The 24005-nt window shown below is 39.3% G+C and overlaps 1 protein-coding gene across 1 annotated transcript; it reads right to left on the reverse strand.

Annotated features, from left to right (window-relative positions):
• Positions 1–13468: 13468 nt before the first annotated feature.
• LOC107778304 (monocopper oxidase-like protein SKU5) lies at positions 13469–16808 on the reverse strand. Its single transcript, XM_016598529.2, has 8 exons — positions 16591–16808; positions 16148–16257; positions 15767–16037; positions 15330–15462; positions 14868–15237; positions 14392–14760; positions 13822–14078; positions 13469–13730 (listed from the first exon to the last, which is right to left on the reverse strand). The coding sequence occupies exons 1-8, from the start codon at positions 16729–16731 to the stop codon at positions 13666–13668; spliced, it is 1716 nt and encodes a 571-aa protein (XP_016454015.2). The 5' UTR covers positions 16732–16808; the 3' UTR covers positions 13469–13665.
• Positions 16809–24005: the final 7197 nt, after the last annotated feature.

Consider the following 24005-nt stretch of genomic DNA (forward strand, 5'->3'; position numbering starts at 1 on the left):
CTGGATCTCCACATCCTCTGACTGGGGGACCACGGGGTTGCTGAGCATCTGGATCATCTCCTCAGCAATATGTGTAGTGGCATCCGGTTCCTTAGACTGGCCAGCTGCTGCATCTGATGCCTCATACTCTGCTGCCTGTGTTGCTGGGGCCTCCTCCTCCATGAGAAGGTCCAGTGGGATATCTCTAGCAGAGGCAATCTTCTCTACCTCCTTTTTCAGCATCTCCACTGACTCTTTTGAGGCCTGAGTCTTCCTCATCTTTTTCACCTTCTTGCCCAGATCCTTGATAACATTACCATATGCATCCAAAGTCTTTAGGATCTTCTTCTGGTTTCCCAGAAGCTCCTTCAATGAATCCTCCACTAATGGAGGTACCTGAAGCTGTGCTGGGGCTGACTGTGCTGCTACTGCACTGGATAGGACAGTCAGCTTTGTGGTAGCTGTCTGCATCCAGTTGTTGAGGCTGGATAGTGTCTGTGAAACCCGCAGTGCAGTCTGAGGGTAGGTGGAAGATGAAGGCACAGATAATGGCACTGTGATGGATGGCCCGAAGGAAGGAGGAGACATGGCAGCAGAAGAACCTTCTGCTGTGGAAGGCTCTGACCCGGTGGCCACTACCCTTGGCTCTTCAGACTGGCCAGTGGAGGTAGTGGCTTTACCCTTGGCTTTAGGGTTGTCCGCTCCTTAGAGGCTGTACCAGGAGAAAGGCTTTTTAGGCCTCATCTTCGTATCAAAATGCCTATTTTCTACCCCTTGGTCTTCGAGATACTCAGTGATGAAGTTGGGCTAGGGATAGGATCTTTCTTCTTTGCCAACCGCCTTAGAGATATGGTAGGAAATCAGATTCCCCACATTAATTGGATACCCCGCCATGATGGAAGCTATCAAGATTGCCCGGGTGAGTGGGAGGACATTATCATGCTGTCAAGGGTCAAGCCGGCTGCACACAAATATGGACCACCCTTTGGCTTCAAAGATAAGGGTGTTTCTGACTATTGGGATTCCAGTTGTGAGTCATGTCGTTGTTGTCCCTGAAATAGCTAATACCTCCGCTAGCCATGGACGAGCTGCTTCATCCAAGGCCAGCTTAACCAAGTACTGCACTGCCTCCGCATCCTCAAATCCGGCATATGAGTTTAGAGTGTAGCCATCAAACCGGATCTTCAACTTTCGGACCTTTGTCACAGTGGTACCCTTTTTTATGTGGGCAACATTCGCATAGAACTCATTGACAAGGTACTCATTTGCATCCACCACTTTGCCGGTGAAGTACTTCCATCCTTTTCTCTCCTCAAATTGTTTTAGGACATTTGGATTGTGGGGAAGAAGGTCTCTTGTTATGAACTGTCTCTCAAGTGTGAGCTACCTTTGGGGCCACCATTCCCGGAATTTTGCATAGGCCTTCTCACTCACGAATCGATCCGCCCACACCTCGGGCTTCCTTGACCTGGACAAACCTCCCACATTAGTATCACCCCCTCACCCGTCATCCGGGACCTCGTCATCATCGTCAACATTCATTGGGGCAGCTGTTGAGGCAGGTGTTGTAGCAGGTGGGGAAGATGGCTCTGATGCCTCACTACCTCCCTCTGAGCCACCAGACGACCTAGAAGAGGAGGTAGGTTCATTGACCAATCGGAATGGTTTTGATTGAGCCTCTGGTTGTTGTTGTGCAGATTCCCCCTTTGAAGTCTCCCAGGATGGGAGGTATTCACTTGTGTCTGAGGAGTAGGCATGAGGTCTAACGAGGGTAGCCTTTTTGCCTACTACACTTTGGGCTACTAAGGGTAAGGTTTGCTTTCCTTTACCCCGGCCTCGGGAGGATTCTTCCCTCCCTTTTGAAGTGTTTCCTCTCCCACGAGAACACACCATTTTCTACAACACATAAGTAGTGAAAGACAGTTAGAATTGGGGTTCAATCAAAGCAGTACAGATGAAATAAAAAATAATGCTTTTCAAAATAGGGCATCGCGGACCGCACAAAAAAGAGTGCGGTCGCGAACTGCCTATCGCGGATCACGTAAAAGTGAACGCAGCCGCGAAGAGGCCAGACTCGGACTACTGGCTCTCTGAACTTGATCAACTGCGAACCGCACAAAAATGGGTGCGGCCGCGAAAGACCAATCGCGGACCGCATAAAATTTGAACGCGGACGTGAACTCTGAAGGAATTTTGAGAGGCCATCTTTAGAGAGTTGGCATTTTTCCCATTTTAGCTACGTGACTGCACGCAGAATTGTGCGGCTGCGAAGTGCTCATGCGGTCCATGAAATTTTGAGCGCGTACACTTCACAACCAGTTAGTCCAAAACAATGTCTAATCTACGAAGAAAATCAAAAGAAAGAAAAACACATGGGTTGCCTCCCAAGAAGCGCCTGATTTAACGTCGCAGCACGACGCATGTTACCATCATCATTTGAAATGGATCAATGCCACAACGTGTCTATCATCAATCTTGCCAAGGTAGTGCTTCACTCAGTGCCCACTGACTCTAAAGATCTCACCATTCTTGTTTTTCAAATCTTGAGCACCGAAAGGAGTCACATGTACCACTTCAAAAGGACCACTCCACTTCGACTTGAGCTTTTCCGAAAACATCGTAACCGAGAGTTGAATAGAAGAACCAAATCACCTTCCTTGAATTCCTTGTTCCAGATATACTTATCATGTAAGTACTTTATCTTGTCCTTATACAAGGACGAGCTGGAATAAGCATGGAACCGGAACTCATCAAGTTCATTTAGTTGCTCTATCGGAGATTGGCAGCTACATCCCATTCAAGGTTTAATTTCTTCAGCGCCCACATGGCCTTGTACTCTAATTCAACCGGAAGATGACATGCTTTCCCAAATACCAACCGATACAGAGACATACCAATTGGAGTCTTATAAGTTGTTCTATAGGCCCATAAAGCATCGTCAAGTTTCCTTGACCAATCAGTTCAGTTTGCATTGACAGTCTTGGATAGAATGCTCTTTATCTCCCTGTTGGAGACTTCAACATGTCCACTTGCATGGGGATGATAGGGGGTTGACATCTTATGATTGACACCATCCTTGGAAAGTAAAGTGTCAAAGGCTTTGTTGCAAAAATGAAAACCCCCATCACTAATGATAGCCCTTGGGGTGCCGAACCTTGTGAAGATATTTTTCTTTAAGAAAGCCACCACACTCCGTGCCTCATTGTTGGGCAAAGCCACAGCTTCAACCCATTTGGAAACATAATCCACAGCAACAATAATATAAGTGATCCCACATGAACTCACAAATGGTCCCAGAAAGTCGATGCCCCACACGTCGAAAATATCAATCTCAAGGATGGTGGTGAGAGGCATTTCATTCTTCTTGGAAATTCCACCGTCTCTTTGGCACTCATCACAACGCCAAACGAGCTCGCTAACATCTTTGTACAAGGTAGGCCAATAGAATTCATAGCTTAAGAACTTTGTAGCATTTGTCGCCCCACCATGGTGACCACCATAGGGCGAGGAATGGCAAGCTTCAAGAATACTCAATTGCTCTTCTTCCGAAGCACATCTCCGGATAACACCACATTGCAAATTTTGAAAAGATATGGCTCGTCCCAATAATAATCCAAGCAGTCCCATTTGAGCTTCTTCCTTTGATTAGAAGAGAGCTCATTCGAGATAATGCCGGTCATAAGAAAGTTAGCCACATCGGCGAACCAAGGTATCCCAGTCAAAGACACGGAGAGGAGTTGTTCATCCGAAAATGAATCATTAATCTCGAGGCCATCATGGGGACTCCCCTCCTCTTCCAAGCAGGACAAGTGGTCCGCCACTTGATTCTCACTCCCTTTTCGGTCTATGATTTCAAGATCAAACGCTTGTAGAAGAAAAAACCATCTCATCAACCTAGCCTTAGAGTCCTTTTTACTCATCAAATAATGAAGTGTCGCGTGATCGGTGTGCACAATCACTTTGGTACCTATGAGGTACGGGCAGAACTTTTCCATGGCGAAGACAATGGCTAATAGCTCTTTATCGGTCACCGTATAGTTGACTTGAGTGTCATTTACTGTTTTGCTTGCATAATAGACCGGATGAAATATCTTGTTGATTCTTTTCCCTAATACCGCTCCTACCGCAACGACGCTAGCATCGCACATGAGCTCAAATAGTAAGCTACAATTCGGTGCGGTAATGATAGGAGTGGTAGTCAACCTATACTTTAGTAGCCCAAAAGATTTCATGCAATCATCATTGAACACAAACTTGGCATCCTTTTCCAACAACTTGCACAAGGGGTTCACCACTTTTGAGAAATCCTTGATGAACCTACGGTAAAACCCTGCGTGACCAAGAAAGCTCTTCACTCCCTTGACGGAAGTCGGAGGAGGGAGTTTTGATATCACTTCAATTTTTGTTTTGTCCACTTCAATACCGTTCTTGGAGATCTTATGGCCGAGGACAATGCCCTCCCCGACCATAAAGTGGCACTTCTCCCAATTAAGCACTAAGTTGGTCTCTTCACATCGAGCCAACACTTTATCAAGATTATCCAAGAATTCTTCAAAAGAATCCCCCACAACATTGAAATCATCCATGAACACCTCGAGGAAGTCCTCCACCATATCCGTAAATATTGCCATCATACACCGCTGAAAAGTAGCCGGTGCATTACACAAACCAAACGGCAACGCAAATGTGCCATACAGACAAGTGAAGGTGGTTTTCTCTTGGTCTTCAGGTGCAATGAGAATTTGATTATATCCGGAATACCCATCCAAAACTCAATAATAAGCACGTCCGGCAAGTTTATCCAACATTTGGTCAAAAAATGGCAATGGAAAATGGTCTTTCTGGGTCACTTTGTTCAGCTTCCTATAATCCATGTATACCCTCCAACCGGTGACAGTTCTTGTGGGGATCAATTCATTTCTATCATTTGTGATCACACTCATTCCCCCCTTCTTTGGGACACATTGTACCGGCGAAGTCCATGAACTATCAGAAATGGGGTACACAACTCCTGCATCTAGCCGCTTGATGATCTCTTTCTTGACTACCTCTTGCATGGCCTCGTTCAACATCCTTTTATGTTCCACGGATGGTTTGGCATCTTACTCCAATATGATTTTGTGCATGCAAAAGGCGGGGCTTATACCCATAATATCCGCCAATTTCCAACCTATTGCCTTCTTCCTTCTTTGAAGCACCGCAAGGGTGGAATCTACCTGCACGTTAGTTAAGCACGAAGAGAGAATAACAGGTAATGTGGAACAAGGGCCTAAGAACTCATATCTGAGGTGTGAAGGCAAGGGCTTCAAATCCAATGTGGGTGGCTCCTCGATTGAGGGCTTTTTTGGTGGAGTCTTCCGGTTCTCAAGGTCCAAGGAAAGTTTTTGGGGTCCATATGTGTAGGATCCCATTCCTTCAAAGCATTTGCACATTCTACCAAGGCTTCCTTCTCATCCTCATCATGATTCAACAACACAGCTTCCAACGGGTCTTCCACATTAATCATAGCACTTGTGTCATCAACAATCACCAAAGTCACAAGATCCACCAACGAACATACTTCGTTGCTATTAGGCTGCCTCATTGACTTGCACACGTGGAACACAACTTTTTCATCGCCTACCTAGAAGGTGAGCTCCCTAGCTTTCACATCAACTAAGGCCTTACCTGTAGCTAGGAAAGGTCTCCCCAATATGATTGGCACCTTATAGTCAACCTCACAGTCGAGTATCACAAAATCTGCTGGAAGTATGAACTTGTCGACCCGAACTAGCACATCATCAATTATCCCCAATGGCCTCTTTGTTGTTCGGTCCGCCATTTGCAACCTCATGGAAGTAGGTCTTGGTTGCCCAATCCCCAATGTCTTGAACACAGAATATGGCATCAAATTAATGCTCGCTCCCAAATCACAGAAGGCTTTGGCGAAATCGGCACTACCAATAATGCATGGAATTGTAAAGGCACCGGGATCTTCTAGCTTTGGAGCCATAGAATGCACAATGGCACTCACTTGATGTGTCATTTTTATCGTCTCACAGTTCATTGACCTCTTCTTTGTTACCAAGTCCTTCAAGAACTTGGCAAATCCCGGTATTTGTTCTAGAGCTTCAACCAAAGGCACATTTATGGACAAACTTTTCATCATATCAATGAATTTCTTGAATTGGTTCTCATTGTTTTGATTTGCGAGCCTTTGAGGATATGGTGGAGGAGGCCTTGGCAAAGGAGACTTGGCTTTGGGCACTATCAGATCTGGTACGTCTATCACATGTTCCCTAGACGGGTTCACATCATCTTGTGTCTCCTCCACGTTTTCATCAATGTCTATCCTCACTTCATCATTCACATTCTCATCATTTCTTGGCTCATCCTCTTCTTGCACAACCACATCATCATTCACGATCTTTCTTGGATTGGAGGTACTAGTAACTCCACCTCTACCACTTCTTGTAGTCACCGCCATAGCATGGCCCGTATTGTTTCCACCCTTCGGGTTTACTACCGTATCACTTGGTAGTTCCCCCTTAGGGAGAGTATTCAAGGCTTGAGAAATTTGACCCATTTGGACTTCCAAGTTGCGGATAGAAGTGTTGTGGGAGGCTATTTTGGCATCGGAGTCGGCATTTCTTTCCATCATTTACTTGAACTTACTTTCTATCCGTCCCATCTTATTGTTGGAAGAACTTTGCCCTTGTTATGGATATGGAGGCGGGTGTTGGGTTGTTGATACATCGGGGGCCTTTGAGAGCCCGACCCCCGGTTCCCTTAATTATTGTTGTTCCAACCCCCTTGGGTTTCACTGCCTCCTCAATTACTATTATTGTTGCCACCTCAATTGCCTTGGTTATTTCCTTGATTCCCCCAATTTTGATTGTTGTTTCCCCAATTGTTCGGATTGTTGTTCTTGCCACTATTCCAATTCCCTTGGCCTTGGTTGCCCCAATTTTGATTGTTTCCCTGTGATCTCCAATGTTGTTGATTTGGAGCATTGCTCTATTGACCTTGGTAATTGTTCACATATTGAACCTCTTCACTTTGATCGTCATAAGAGTCATCTTGGTTGTACCCACTTTGCTCAAATTGATCCTAATTGTGTTGAACTTGTTGACCTATTTGTCTCCTCTTGTTAACCATTACATTCACTCCTTCCATGGCATTTACTTGCTTTAGCCCATGAACCTACTAAAGTTGTGCCTTGGCTAACTGATTCATGGTAGTTGTCAACTCTACTATGGCTTGTCCGTGATCATGAAGTTCCTTGTGAAGGTGGATAACATTAGGGTCACCCTGAGGAACGTTGGCCCGACTTTGCCAAGCTGAAGAGGTGTCCACCATCTCATCTAATATTTCACATGCTTCTAAATATGGCGTGTTCATGAAGTTACCCCATGCGAGCTGATTCACCACACACTGGTTAGTTTTGTTGATACGCCTATAAAAGGTTTGCTGGATCATTGCTTCAGTCATATCGTTGTTGGGGCATTCTTTGACCATTGTCTGGTACCATTCCCAAATCTCATGTAACGGTTCATTTGGCTCTTGTTTAAAAGCAAGGATTTAATCTCTCAATGTTGCCATATGTCCCGGAGAAAAGAACTTTGCTATGAACTTCTCGGCTAACTCATCCCAAGTGGTGATGGAATGGTTGGGTAGCCTCTCAAGCTAATCCAAAGCCTTCCCTCTAAGTGAAAAAGGGAAAAGCCTTAACCTCAAAGCATCCTCGGATACATTCGTCTGCTTGCTCCCCCAGCATGTGTCTACAAAACCTTTGCGATGCTTATATGCATTCTAATATGGAGCTCTGGTGAATAAACCCCTTTGTTCCTATAGAGTAAGCATGATATTGGTTATTTGAAAATTGCCCGCCCGAATCTGGGGCGGTACAATTGCACTTGCGCAGCGTTCATTGGGCAACACCCGGTAAGCTGCCCTTAGAGAAGGTGGGGGAGGGTTTGGAATGTTGTCATGAGGCGGGCGGACTCTTCTTTGTACTTGAGGTTCAAGATGAACCTCATCCACTTTATTTTCATCTACCTCCTCCCCCTGAGGAATATGTCTGAGGGCCTCATTAAGAGCTATTTGGTACCTAAAAGAAATTGACACACAAAAATTAGAAAAACAAAAGGAAAGAAGAACAAAACACACAAATAGTTAGATATATAGCTAAGACCGTCTAACTCACCAGCAACGGCGCCAAACATTGATCGGGTCCAAGCCTGCACTACTATTGAGTAGCGAGGATAGTCGATGCAGTTTTACCCAACAAGGTCGGGATCGAATCCAAAGGGAGTTAATTGATTTGGAATTAGGTTTATATCTAAGTCTAGATGCGTGTTTTGTTCCTAATTACGCTTCCACACATTTTGGTTTTGATTCTACTTCTAATTCTACTCTATTGTATGCAATGATTAAAGCTAAGAACAATATTTTTTTGATGTTGGTTTTCAAGTGTTTAAAAGGACTAGGGTAGTGACTTCTTCTTAGGTGGATATCTAATGGGTAGCAAGAATCTAGGACAAGCTTGATTAATTTGGGGTCATAATATAGCTATCACACCCAAGTACTCACTATATACCTCTCGATAGTTTGAGTGATTTTGCCCAATTTGGCTTTCTCAAGTCCAAATGGGTATTCATGCAAGTCACGTGATATTAGCTCAAGTCGGGTATTACTATCCCTAGGTTTAACCCTTTAATTGGGGCTATCAATTTCTTGAGTTCACCCCAATTCCTTGTTAGCCTAGTTTTCCTAGACTTAGTCCCTCTTTCTCAAGAAGAGACTAAGTCATAAAGGCATGAATTAGTGCTTGCAACCACTAATTCTACAATTCTAGCAAGAACTAGGCTAAATATCACTAACCCATAAACATTCAAGCCCTAAAATTCAGTACCCATTAAATACCCACACTAGGGTTGGGTCACAACCATAGCTATGGGTCTAGCTACTCATAGAAATAGTAGAAATCAAAGATGAAAAGAAGATAAAATTCATAATATTAGATTAAAAGATGAAAATGTAAGCTCTCTGAACCTCAGCAACCTCGATCCGTGTAATTCCAATCGCGATCGCGCAGGTACTTTCACGGCCGCACCTTTCTGACGCGGTCCGCGTTCATGATTTGGCCCAAAAATCCATCTCTATGAATCTTCCTTTTGCTGATATTGAAATAGTGCTTGCGACCGCGTTGTAGCTATCGCGGTCGCACAATATTTGTATGGTCTGCGTTTCACATCTTTTGGCCCAGTCTTGGTTTTTTGTTCAAGTTTTGACTCATTTATGAGTTGATTATGACTCCTTTGGCTCATTTTGAACAATCCCTGCAAGCAAGCATATTACATTAGTTTCTGGGAATACCTTTACGTATTTTTAGCCCTAAACACAAGTAAAAGAGAGCAAATAATAGGTTAAAATCCCTACTTATCACGTATCCCATGGGAAAATACTATAAGTGTGACAGGTTAGTTACTTGATTATTAAGGATTGAAACCAAGTATGGAGATTCTGGTACTATCGCTAATGTGAGAGTTTACGCCTGAAAGGCTCTCTATTCATTTGGTTGTGGACTGTGGGAGTCTGTTCCAGATTGGACAGATGCTCGTATGTGTCAAGAATAGGGCCATTGTGGATCCTTGAAAGGTTGTTGGCCCAGTATGGGATGATCGAAATAAGCTTGAGGTCCGTTGGTGGGTCTAATGTGAATGTGTGCTCTGCATCAGGACAGATGTGTTCATTCAGCATAGCATTGCTTACAGAGATGTCTTAGAGCGTTGGATGTTATTCCTGATGTCAGCTATTCCATGTAATACCATATTGTGCCAAGTGAGTTGTGAGACGGCTTGATTATTCGCCCATGTGTTCTGATCCTGAGTAGCTTGTGGTGTTATATGAGCAAGATGGCTCTCGAGATGTAGGTCATTTATTGCACCTTAGTCGTGCTTGGGTTTTTGTAGCGAATGGCACTATTCGTCTCCCCATGGTTGTATTATGCACTTGGAGAGCTTGTGGTCGATATTCTGGCATCACGTAAGTATAAGCATTACGGCGTGATGGGTATTTCCTTATTGATTATTGTATGGATCAGGTGGCACGCTGCCATGGGTATATTGTTTGGATCAGGTGGCACGCCGCTACGTATATGTTGTGTGGATCGGGTTGCGTGCCGCAACGATATCATATTTGGATCAGTTTGCACGCCGCAATAGTGCCATGTTTGGATCGGGTTGCACGCCGCAACAGTGAGCTTTTAAGTATGGTTCCTTATACTTATTTGTGTGTCTTGTTTCTCATCTCTGAGATGGATCCATAATATCGGTTTGGCCGTTTTATTCGTTATGCGGACTGGATGGTTGTTTGCCAGAGTTCGTTCTTCCCTATGGGTCATATTCGAGTTGTAGCTTGTTGGTGCTTTGATGGCGTTGTATGAGATTTTTAACGGTGTTTGAGGTGGCTATTTCCCGAGCAATTGGTACTGGGTGAGACGAGGTTATTGAACCTGAGATCAGTGCGATCGGAGTTATGTAGGGTATATGAAAGAAAAAATATCGTTATTCCGTTCAGAATGAGGTAATAGTTCTTGTCAGGAGGAGAGACTCCATGATTTATTGATTTGGCAGGTAGTTATGAGTTTCTACACATCTCTTTCATCGTGGCAGTATTGCGAGAGTTGGAACAGGGCTTATATTTGTTATAAGGTATATTGCGGGCATCGGATTCGTGAAATTGCAGTTATTGTGGTCGGATGATGTAATTATGGGCAAACGACTTATGTGGTGCATGGTGTGATTTTTGCATAGGTGCATGATCATGTTTTGGTACTGTATGCAGTGATTGATGTGGTGTTCGTATGTTAGAATCGGGTCTCGTGGAGAATTTCGGATGTTGAAATTTGGTTCTACGGCTTGTTAGCTAAGGTTACAGAGAAGATCTTCAGTCTGGCTCGAGCTAATATGCTCACATATATTGTGGTGGCATGGGTAGGTGCACGAGATGTTAATAGTAATTTTGGACAACTCCGAAACAATTCTTGGCACGTTTGAGGACGAATGTACGTTTTAGTGGGGGGAGAATTTAAGACCCGATCGGTCGTTTTGAGCTCTAGTGCATCGTTCGGCGGTTTGAGGCCGTGAGTAGCTTCACTTTATATTTTATAACTTTTTGGATTTATATATATATATATATATATATATATATATATATATATATATATATATATATATATATATATATATATTAGGCCGAGCCATATCACCTTGAGTTGTTGGCAAGTTATTTGAGAAATGGTAAAGGTTACATTCACTTTATGCTCATGTACTGTATTGTAAGCACGTGTCTCGTAATTCAATAAGTTCCTTCCTTTCTTCTGGAGCGGGCCGAATTCCTCGACAGTATAATAGATGCATCTATGGTTTGTGTCGGTCGACTCTCGGCAGTGTACACATTTTTCTGGATAGGACAGTACGACCTCGGCATAATCATGGGTCACTAGCAGTCCGAGTATTCACGAGATTTTCCTTCCACTGATGTGTGGCTGTTTATATGGTATTCCTTATCCGTTTGATACTGGCACTTGATACATCTGAGTTGTTGAGATAGAATATGAGACTGAGAAATTCATATCTTTAAAAGAAATTTTTGGAAGATTATGTAACTTTCAGTTTTACCCCATTATTGTTGTTGTGCTTCATATCTGCTTATGATTTATCATATTGCTTTATTAGACCTCTAGTAAGTGTCGATGTCGACCCCTCGTCACTACTTCTCCGAGGTTAGGCTAGATACTTACTGGGTACACGTTGATTTACGTACTCATGCTACACTTCTGCACTAAATGTGCAGGATCTAGCAGGTTCAATTGGTGGTCATCTTGACGCGTAGGCGCAACTATTGAGGAGACTTTATGGTGAGCTGCATTCCAGGCTACATATCGCAGTCCACCGAGTCTCCATCGTGCTATTTACTCTATCGTGTCTTATTTACAGTCCAGACAGACGTTGTATTATTATTGTACTCCTTAGAAAATGCTCATACACTTGTGACAGCGGGTTTTGGGGTATTCTAGTTGATGCTTACGGATTTGCATATTATTATCACTCTATTTTTATGCATTACTAATTATGTATGTACCTATAATTTTAAAGGTGTAAATTTCTTTACTTAATAAAATTTATTATTTCAAAAGTAATAAAATGCACAATTAACATGATAGTTCATCGTTGACTTGCCTAACGGTGACGTTGGGCGCCATCACGGCCTATAGTAGGTTTTGGGTCGTGACACGTTGCTTCCAAGTTTTCCCGTAGCCTTTTGCCTCTCCAATAATCTCTCGCTATAATGTATCCCCCTAAGAATAGGTTTAGAACCTCTTTTATACATGTTGGAGGCGTGTAGGGTTGAAACTACCAAGTCCTAGTCGAATTATGATGAAATCCGCCCTTGGGTGTCCCCTCTGCGCCTGGCGCGAACCTGGACACCAATCTTTTCCACTTTTGTACTATGCTGCCCTTGGCGTTTTGGTTGATGCCTGACGCAAACCTGGGCACCAAAGTCATACTTCCTCCAAATTCTTCTGTTTTTACTTCAATTTGCATGCAAGCTTTTCAAATGACTTCCAATTGACTCCTACACATATAAATACCATTATTAAGCTTGAGTCACAAATATTCACACCAAAGTTAACAAGATCGAGGCATAATGCAATACAAATTACATGCAAAAATATGAATTTTTAACCTAATATCAGCAACCCTTTAAAGTCACTACCTGGTGTCATTTCTACCAACAAAAAAAACCTTTATAATTAAGGCGATTGACTGAAGTAAATATGCTCAACTATTCGGTAGTTATATTGAGCAAGAGTATATAATTATTATCGTATGATGGCTCGCTTTCCCTATTTCAATGGGATTCCTCCCATTTTCTTTGTTAAATTATCTTATATTTAAAATTTACCGGTTCAATTAATCCATAGTTGCGATGAGTATGCTCACTAAAGAGATAAAGTGCTCCATGCTGATAGATTTTTTATTCCAAGGACTTGAATCAAAGACCTTGATTAATGGGGAAAGTAAATATGAGATTACTGGTTAAGGCCGTAAAGGTATTTCAACCATCATACCACACCCAATAGTGTGGTAGTACTGTTGTGATTCCTAGAGGCGGATCTATTCTTAGGGTGGGGATCACTGGCCCCGTATATGTATGTATTTTTAGGCAGTTGTATATTGGTTAATTTGGGGGGCCAAACTTTGACTTTTAATGCGTTGTCTGGGTTCGATTCTCACTTCATCATTTGTTCAAATATTTATTCAATAGTGGTGCTCCGCCATAGTATTTAACATCATAGTCAGTGATGATTCACATAGTTGTTTGAAATTTGATTTAAGGATCTCAACCCTATTTTCATCTGTATTTGTAGCTAAATATTTATTCATCGGTGGAAATGAAACTATGCATAGGGATAAACGGTAAACAAAAGAAAAGGACAGAGAAATAGAAGCATTTAACAACTTGGGTAAAGTGGAAATTTGCCGCTAAGAAATAGCAAAAAGAATCAATTACAACCAAAATAAACAATGTTTAAGCCTCAAGCTTAATTACTTTCAAATGTAAGTATTACTTTATGAGATATAAGATACAAATGTAGAGTTAACATCATGAATCTTCATGTAATCAATAGAACTCCTTTTACCATCCTGCTTGGGGAGCTGGAGCTGGACTTGGAACAGGTGAAAGAAAACTTTCAAACATCCCTATAAGAACAACAAAAAATTATGACTAAGTATAAGAATTTGATCAATTAAATGTGTGATGAAGCAAAGAACAAAAGTAATTGGCACAGACCACACAAAAGAAGGTTTTGAGGTGGTTGCCTCTCCTTAGCAGGGTTAGGATTATCGTCGAAAACTCTAATAAAAAGTTCTTGTCCTAAGTACCAATTCTTCAAGTGCTGTGATCTCAAGTTCCACATTCCAGGATTGTCAAGGAAAACATATACTGCTGTCCATTTTCCAGGGTAAACTTGGACAGTGGAACGAACAACAGGATCGAAGATGTTGTACGTTTCACGAGCTGCTGGTGTCCAATCTCCATTCCCAAATCTGGGAGAAAGAAAAGGTCATTACATGGCTCAAGTAATCAGTCGCTACTACAGTCAAACCTCTCTATAACAGCCTCGTTTGTTCCTATATTTTTTTGGCTGCTATAAGGAAATGCTCTTATACTGGACATATATTATAACATAGGATAAAAATCGGCTCCGAGCAAAACTTGGCTTTTATAGTAAATGGTTGTTATATAAGGATACTGACATATTGTTATAGAGAGGTCTGACTGTATGTCTATTTGCTAGCAAAGCCGAGATATTCTATGTTTATTTAAATTCTTTAAAGGTGGAGATTGGATAAGGCTTACCCTACAACATGAAATCCAAAACCATCCAAATGCCAAGAGTCCATGACATCAAGATCATTATTGAAGACGATTTCTAGCCACCCTTTGTGGATCCCAGACACAACAGAAGCTCCATAAGCAGCAGCGTCATTCACCGAGTGAGTGGGAAATTGATCTAGTTGGTAGACACCAGATCCATTCACAAAGAAATCAGCAAGTTTCAATGGTGTCTCTGGTGTGAGATAGGATACGTTGTTGACTACATATCGCGGCCAGCCATTAATTTCACCCTTTGAACCATGAAGGATAAAGGTTTGAGTCAATGTCACATTTGACACATTGAATGTTCCTTGTGGATTAGGCCTTGCAGCTCCAGTTGTCAGGTTCCACCTATAGTACACATTAACTACAATGTTTAATAAATGAATTTACAACAACAACTACGCCTCAATATCATATTAATTGGGGTCAGTTATAACGTTCAAAGAAATGCTTACGTGATAGATTTGGCTTGATTGACAGAAAATTCGATATCAAATGGATCAGGGCCGGAAGGAAGAGGGCCACTAACTGTTGTCAAAGAATTGGCATAGTGCAGGATTCCTATTCCTTCAAGAGATTTGCTATCACTAGATTCATTACTTTTATACATTTTAGGAGTTGCTACCATGAAATAATCAGCTTCATTTTGATCAGCAGTAACGAGAACAGAATACGATTGGCCAACGTGCACATCGAGAGAATCAAGTGTTATCTGGTTTGTGTAAGACCCTTCTGTCTCAACCAAAACCATCTTGTGGTTTTGAATTCTGAAGTTAAAACTCATGACTGTTCCAACATTTGATATCCTGAATCTGTAAGTCATTCCTATATGCAAAATATGAAAGTAAAGGATCAGGGAAGGTGATGAGATATCAGATTCTTGAATCAGAACAAGATAAACTTTTGTTCTGTTTTACCTTTTGTTACAGTAAAAGACTCATGTCCTTTAGAAATTGCGAGTGCATAAGGTCCTTTACCATTCATCAGGATTGCATCAGGGACATCGAAGAGCTGGCTAGATTCCCTGTCTTGTACAGAGGACCTAAGAGACTGCTTATTGCAAGACGCACGAGCAAAAAAAAACTTTAGTTGATTAACGTGAAGGAAAAATCAGTTCCAATCTAGAGTAGTGAATATTATATAATTAATTAAATAAAAATGTGTCCTCTCTAACAGCTCTAAGTGTTTAGATGACATGGTCATATAATTTAACATGGTATCAGAGCATATATTCATGTGAAGAGACGTGTTAATGATATAGTTAAGTAAATAAAACGTACCCTCTCTAACGTACAGTTAACTTTTTAGATGAGATAGTCACATAATTCAAGATAGAGATTATAGTGTTGTTTACCTTGTAATCAGTACTAAACCAGTCGCCAATCAGGATATCAAACTCAGCTTCTGGTTTTAGGAATGGGACAGCTATGACGTTGCGATTATTGACTCGAATTGGTCCATATCCTCCAGCAACCTTATGAAAGTTGATTGAAGGGAAGTAGGTGAAAGTTCCAATTTGGTCCTTAGCCTGAAACACATATGTCCAGTTTGTTCCAGGTTCAATTGCACAATTAGTGCCAGAAACTCCATCTTGCCATGAATTTAGCCTCTGTTGGATGCCATTCCTTTAGAAGAAGAAAAAAATAAACATTTTATTAATCCTCAGGTTAATGACTCATTTCTTTCGTATTGATACCAAATTATAACAGGCACTAAGAACATAGTATGTGCATACCATGTTATAAGTAAGGATTCATCCATGTTATTGAAGACATTCACATTTACAACATCATTAGTCGTCGCATTGATCAGTGGTCCAGGGAACATCCCATTTATAGTGATAACCTGTAGCATAGAATCACTTTCTTTTGTCATTCCAACAAGTCAAAAGTCGGATAAAGAAAACATCAGTAATCCAATGAGTTTAAGTTATATACAGTGACAATCAAAGAGTTCTAACACTACAAATGCAATCAATACTCTATTTTTCATGTTACCATATTAGACTTGATATCGAGAATTGCATGTTGTTGTAGACTTGTAAGTCAACTTAAGAAAAACTTATTTACACCGTCAGTGCACAGAACATAAACACTTATTCTTCGAACAAGTCAAAAATTGGATAAAGAAACCGTAAAAAAAACATATTAATTACGACAAGTGATCGAGAACACTTACAGACTGAGGAGATGACAAAGGATTGATAGTTGTATCAATTGAAACAATCCATTCATGATATATCTCAATGCAAGTTACTCCACTAAGAAACACAGCAAGTAATATAGCATAAACAAACAGTCCCTTAAGAAATGCCATCATATTAAAGGCACTAATTAAAGAAACTATTTAATTTTCTTTCTATGAAGGTAATAGAAAGAGTGATTTTCCAGTGTATATAGGAAAGGGAATGATACTGGTGAAGTTTTCTAAGAAAATGAACATGAATATTAGGCAAAGTGGACAAGAGAATAAGCCAAAATAGATTGTTTATGGCATCTGTAATAGTGGAATGCCGGCAAAAACATGGAAAGAAGAAGTACATTTGCCAAATTGCAAGGCCTAGTTAACTCCGTGGTTCCTATCTTTGATTCCTCTCGTATTTTGTCTCCTTAAAATCTGAGAGCTAGAATGAAATATTCCAGCAAAATGGCCTTGGACAGTTTCTAAGTCTTTCATATTTTGAAATTTAAATGTGATCTTTCATATTTTTTTATTTATATCACATCGGATATAAAAACTGGGTACGAGTAAATATTAGGTGTAAATAAGTTTTTACCCTTGTCCAGAGGTAGATAGGGTCGCGATCCATGTCATCCACATAATTAGTCCACAATCCATAATCACGACCCATGTTTATTTAACATCATTTTGTAAAGTAGAGGTGTCAAAATGGGAAACTCGCAAGTTTGATTACCAGCTTGAAAGATCGGTGCAAAATTTAGGGAGCTATTAGGCTATTTTGCCCTTTTCATTTATTGTTTTTTCTTTTTACATGAAGTAGGAGGTCATGGACCTTTAACTCCTCATAAGGTATTGGAGTAGACATAAACATGGAAAAATGACATTATATAGTCGCTCTCGAAATAATAGTCGAAAAATATATGTTTATATATAAATATACATTTTGTATATTATATATAAAAAATATAAAAAAAAAATTATACACTTTTTTTAGCTACCGAATATAAATAATTTTAGTCGCAGGCTAAAAGTGATCTTTGTCCCATAAACATTCTTGTATAAAGATATTAGGCAGAATAGCATGGTGGACACTTTTATTTGTTGGCATTTGACATCCCAATCCCTAAACTCAATAAAGTTTTATCCAGACACTTATAGTTATTTAAAACCAATATTTTAAACCCTTCTCACCTCGCATGTTCTTCAAATCTCTGACATGGATGACACATCAATAGCCACGTCAAGTTTTCTGTTACACATCATTATTAATTTATTTTTCACATTATTTTAAAATTGTTCATTTTCTTTTTTTTTATACCACCATTCCCTCCACCTTCCTCCTCCCTCACAATTTTTATTCTCCATTATTCCCAACACATTTATCATTTAAATTCGTTATATTTAATCACAAATCTTAAAAATCTCCTAACCACCACCGTGTGTGTGACCCCTCTTCGACCATCCTTCACCTACAAAGCTTCTTCACAACCAACACTCCACCATAGCATCACCAATCAACCACCAAAAGAAGAACCGGCCATCAAAATGACCACCCGAAAGACCAACATCACCCAAAATTTTTTGAAATTTCACTACAGGAAAACTAGAATATAGGTTTCACCAAGCGATCTTCTTTCACTATTTCTATTTCTTTTCTTTGCAAAGGCTATCTTCCAAAGTAGGGAAATGGGAATGTGAGAAAAAAAATTCCCCAAAAATTGCTGCAAATCTGGTAGATATTTTGAATCTATGGCGATGAGGGTTGTCATTGTTTGGATGAAAATATGGTGGGAAGGGTTCTGTTGCTGTGGGTTTTGGGTTAAAATGGGAAATAGGAGTAATATGAAGAAGGGAGGGAGATAGAGAAAAGGGGCGAGGGAGGGGGATCCTTGGTGGACGGCAGAACGTAAGAGAAAGAGAAAAGTCACCTATTTGACCTTTTCTTTCTTTTTCTAATTTTATTTTTTGCATTTTTTTTTTCTTTTTTCCCTATTTTAATCATAATTTTTTTACATTCACAATCCTTATACGCGTGAAATACACGATTTTATCTTGTTCAGCAATTAGGTTGATACATAGACTTGGTCAATAGCCAGAGGCAGAGGCGAATCTAGGATTTGAACCTTATGGGTTCCTAGCATTTGGGCAAAAGTGATACTTTAAGCAAGTTAGAAAATTTTTTAATGTTGGCTGGTTAGTTTTTAAAAGAAAAAGAGAAACAAAAAAGTGTCTATGGGTGTTGTTTGGTGAAAGAAAATAAAAGTGACGTTAAGAAGTGTTCAAAGGGATTCGAACCCCAGCCAAATAGGGAGGAATATAGCTTAAGTTGGTTCCTTCGTTTGCCACTGGACCAACACAGATTTTGCTTATGGGTTCCAAACTAAAAATACTTATATATTTAATAAATTAATCAATACAAATACAAGGCTCGGATAAAAATTACTGGGAACCCACACCCGATACTATGGATCTGCCCCCGGTAAAAAGTTGCGATTGATTCAGTCACTGACCATAATTAAAAAACTAAATACAAATTAAATGTTTCGATTGATTCCGTCGGAAAATTAAATAATAAAATTAATTTTTAATTAATTATTCTGACTAAAACAGTCATAAATATTGAATATTAATTAATTAAAATTTTCAGAAATTCTCCATTTGCAACTCATTCAGTCGCAAATCTTAATTAATTTTTTTTAGAAATTCTCAATTTGCGACTGAATCAGTTGCAAATCTAGGTAATTTCTGGTGAAATTTGCGACTGATTCTGTCGCAAATCTGGATAATTTTTAGCAGAATTCTGTTGTATTTTTAATTACATCACCTGTCAAATAAAACAGCCAACCAAATACCTAACAACCAACCAAACACCTAATATAACAATCCAAATTCAATATTTACTACAAAACGAACAGTAATATTTATAACAATTCAACCATCTAAGAAAACAACATAAATTAAACATGTCTCTAACTTCAACTCTAAAACATTCAAATTGCCTAGTCAGACTCGGTCTCCTCCTCAGGCTCAGACTCGGACTCCATTGCAGCTCCAATAGCTTCTTATATGTTCATAAAGTCCACACATGAATAATAATTTGCCAAATCTACAAATTCCTTTTAATGTAGCAATTATTAATTTTTAAATTTAATATTAGTCCATTTAATAAATTAGGAAGCGATAATAATCTTAACTTCTTAAACTTAAAATTAAAGTTTTAAATTATAACTATTTAATACAATTCAAAATCATTCTTCTCTAAAGTTAACAATTTCACATATACATAAACTTCGCAATTGTTAAAACCGCGTATAGGTACTAACCTCAATTTTAAAAGTGAATTTAGTTTCAAGCTTAAATATTAATACATCTATGGCAATTCTAAAAATAAATCTATGGCAATTCTAAATAAACATCTATGAAAATTCTAAAGAAGTTTAAAATTTAATTCAATTAGAGAACTAAAAATTATCTAAAACCTAGAGGCAAGATTCCTAATGTAAATGAATTCCTAATGTGATTTTCAAATCTGGAGCAGAGATATAAAAATAAAAGAAATTTCGATTCCTTAGTCTGTTATAACGTGGTCATGTTACATTGAACAGGACAGTAAGTACAGCTGATTGCATTGCTTCATTTTGCAAGATATTCGTTCCAGATCCAAAAGGAATGGCAGTTCAATTGTTTTTTCCAGGATGGTAATTTTTACGGAATAATAATTACTCTTTTAGATCTTAAATATTAAACTGAATGTTTTTCAAATATTTGATATCTTTGAAAAATCTATGTTTGACTCTTAATAAAAAGAAGTGTGGACAGGAGGGCGGGGTTGGGCAGAACAAAGGGGTGAGGGAAGGGGGCAGATATGGGGGATGGGTTTAACAAAAAGAAGGGTTGGGGAAGAAGAGAAAAAAGAGTGACATACATTTTCCGGCGAACAGCGACTGTCGAACGGCCGGGGGTCTGAAGGTCTCAATGGAGGAAGAAGAGAGAAGAAAGAAAGAAAAGAGACGAAGAAAGAAACGGGGTTGGGGTTGGGGTTTTAAAAGAAGTCTGCGACTGATTCCGTCGCAAAAATAGTGACTATTTCGGTTGCAAATTTAAAAATTTAAGTTGACCAAATTTTAAATAAGGTTGCGTCCATTTCGGTCGCAAATGTTCAAACAAAATAGTGTGACTTTTAGTTTCCAACCGAATCTATCGGAATTTTTTATCCCAGATTTTTGTGCCAAACGTTGTGACTAATATTGTCAGAAATATAGTCTAAAGAATTTTTAAAAAAATATAACAAATATTATTTTTGAAATTTTCGGCTGGATCAGGCGAAAATTTCTGACTAATTTTTCCGGTCAGAAGTTTTCAGTCCCAAGTCTGTTGGTTTTTAGTAGTTTTGCCCCTATTTAACTTGTACTCAATTTTTAAGAAAGATAGTGTCACGACCCGAAATTCCACCACAGGTTTCGTGATGACACTTAGTCTCTAAGACTAGGTAAGCCGATTACAATAACAATTCAAGCCTTTTTTTACAATGATAATATAAATACCATGCCGAAACAAAACGGAAATAAGCCTTCGCGGCAATAATTATAACAACCTCCCAAGACTAGTAATATAGAGTCACGAACTCTAACTGAATACATGAAATGATCTCAAGGATCTAAATACAATACTATTCGAATAATAACTGATAGTACAATAAGAATGAAAAGACTCCAAGGGACGGCGACGACCAAGCAGCTCTACCTCAAATCCTTGCGATCAACAAACTAACTCTGCCCGAGTCTGATATCTCCAATACCTGGCTCTGCACAAAAATATACAGAAGTGTAATATGAGTACACCACGGTCGGTAACCAGTAAGTATTAAGACTAGCCTTGGTGGAGTAGTGACGAGGTACAATTAAGACACTCACTAGTCAAATAATATGTGCAATATAGCAGTATAACGATAATAATGGAAAACAGGAAGCAATAATGGCAACAAGAATCAACCAGTAATATAAACAAACAAAGAAACAAAAACACCATAAATATTGTTCAACCAAATAAAGAACACAAGGTTAACTAATTAATCGAGTCTTTCAAATGCAAGTTTTTCACAACAAATTCAATCCGTGATATCTCACCTCATAGTCATAAAACACGGGTCTCAACCCACTATCAAAATCTCACGGCACCTCGTGCCCACATCTCAAATCAAAATCTCACTGACAACTCACATGCCAATAATATCAATATGTGAATCCGCACGGACAATTCACGTGATGCACGGATAACTCACGTGCCAATAATATCAATATACGGATCGGCACTGACAACTCACGCATTTCACGGACAACTCATGTGTCAATAATATCAATATATGGATCTGCATGGATAACTCACGTGCTAATAATATAAATATGTGGATCCACATAGACAACTCACGTGCTGCACGGACAACTCACGTGCTGCACGAACAAATCATGTGCCAATAATATAATCCGCCTGGCATATTCACAGGCTCACAATCTCAACATGAAATGGATAGTACCAGAGTACATGGACATAATCAATAAATGTTAAGTTTCGTACTCATGAGCTAGTATAAGTAGTATGTTATAGTGTATGCATGTGCAAGTATACTACTGCAGCCCAAATCAACAAGAAATGTCAAGTACATCAAATAGCTCATGAAAACAACAAGTCAAGTTACTCAAAATATGTAACAAACACAATGAACATACATTTCTTAAAATTAATTTCAATATCACAACCACACCAAGCCTTCGATTCAACAACACTGAGTACAATAACAACAAAATGACAATAATAGGAATGAGATGATTAAAGAAATACACCGAACTAAGGCAATTAATGCATCACAGAAGAAAATAAGGAATATTATAATACAAAACAAAACAACCAAACACAAGTGCACTAAATCAAGAAATATCAACAAGGGCACTCCCGAGGCACCGCCTCGTAGTCCCAAATCATAAATAAATTCATAATATTTTCTTATATCTCCGCGGGAGCCTTCACATTTAGTTTTTAAAAATTATTTTTCCCGAATTAGCATCCCGCGTTTTAGCCTACCTTATCACAATGCATGGCTTCTAGTAGTTCCCCTACTAGCCACGCATATCAAGCCCACCTTATCTCACCGCATGCGTTTCAACACCCAGACATTATACCATCGCATGCGTATTAATATCGTAACATATCACAAATCGCACTTCAAGTGCCCAAATATTATAACTTGCCAAAGAAATCAACAATAACAGTATTCTTCATAATAGGAGCCCACAACTCAACCACAATGTACATAAAGTCTCAATAACAATAACATGAACTAAAAGGTAACTCAGCAAGAAACAACATCTCCTTTAATCACAACCTCAAGTAAATAAATTAATGACTATTTATAAATTAAATTCTCATTTAAATAAATTTTAGTTAAAAATCAATTATAAAAGTGTTTCCACAAAAGGGCAACTTAACAATAAAAGTATTCACGAAATGGTCAAAGTAGTAATAATTCTAAATAAGCATATAAGAGCAACTCGACAAGTAAAGAATGTACATGTAACTGCAACTTCAAACAAGGCACGTAATAGTGGACATGGCGAATAAAGGTATAAAAATATGCCAACAATTTTCAATTAAATACATAAAAGATGCCTTATATTTTAAACCTATAAAATTTTTCACATATAAGCCCGAGTACGTAATCGTCACCTCGCGTACATGGCTTTCACATTACACAAATTCCACATATGACTCAATGCCTAAGGGGTAATTTTTACACACAAGGTTAGGCAAGATGCTTACTTGGCGAAGCTAATCCAATACTTTAAATGGCCTTCGCAAGTGAAACGACCTCCGGGCGGCTCAAATCTAGCCAAAATAATTTCATAACATCAATAAAATTCGTCGAAAATAATTTCGGATAATAAAACGTCAACATTTAATTTAAGACTAAAAATTCAACCCAAAAGTCAACGCTGGGCCCGCATTTCAAACCCAATAAAAATTTACAGAATCCGAACACTCATTCCGATACGAGTCTAACCATACTAAAATTACTCAAATTCGATCACAACTCGACCTTAAATTCCCAAAATTTAGTCTAAGTTTTCACAAATTTTTCCCAAATTTTTAACTCAAAACACTAATTAAATGATGAAAATAACAATGGATTCGTGTAATATAGTCAAAACCGAGTTAGAATCACTTACCCCGATGAATTCTTTAAAAAACCCACTAAATATCGCCACAAACCGAACTCTCTAGGTCCAAAAATAAAAAATGAGATGAAAACCTCGTTTATATGGTACCACGCCTGGTCTCCCAAAGTACTGACCGCAATTTGTTTTTTGTGGTCCGCACTTTCCAACTTCCCTGGCCGCGATCCAAATTGTGAGGTCGCA

The sequence above is a fragment of the Nicotiana tabacum genome, chromosome 13 (genome assembly GCF_000715075.1).
Source record: "Nicotiana tabacum cultivar K326 chromosome 13, ASM71507v2, whole genome shotgun sequence".
Taxonomy (NCBI): domain Eukaryota; kingdom Viridiplantae; phylum Streptophyta; class Magnoliopsida; order Solanales; family Solanaceae; genus Nicotiana; species Nicotiana tabacum.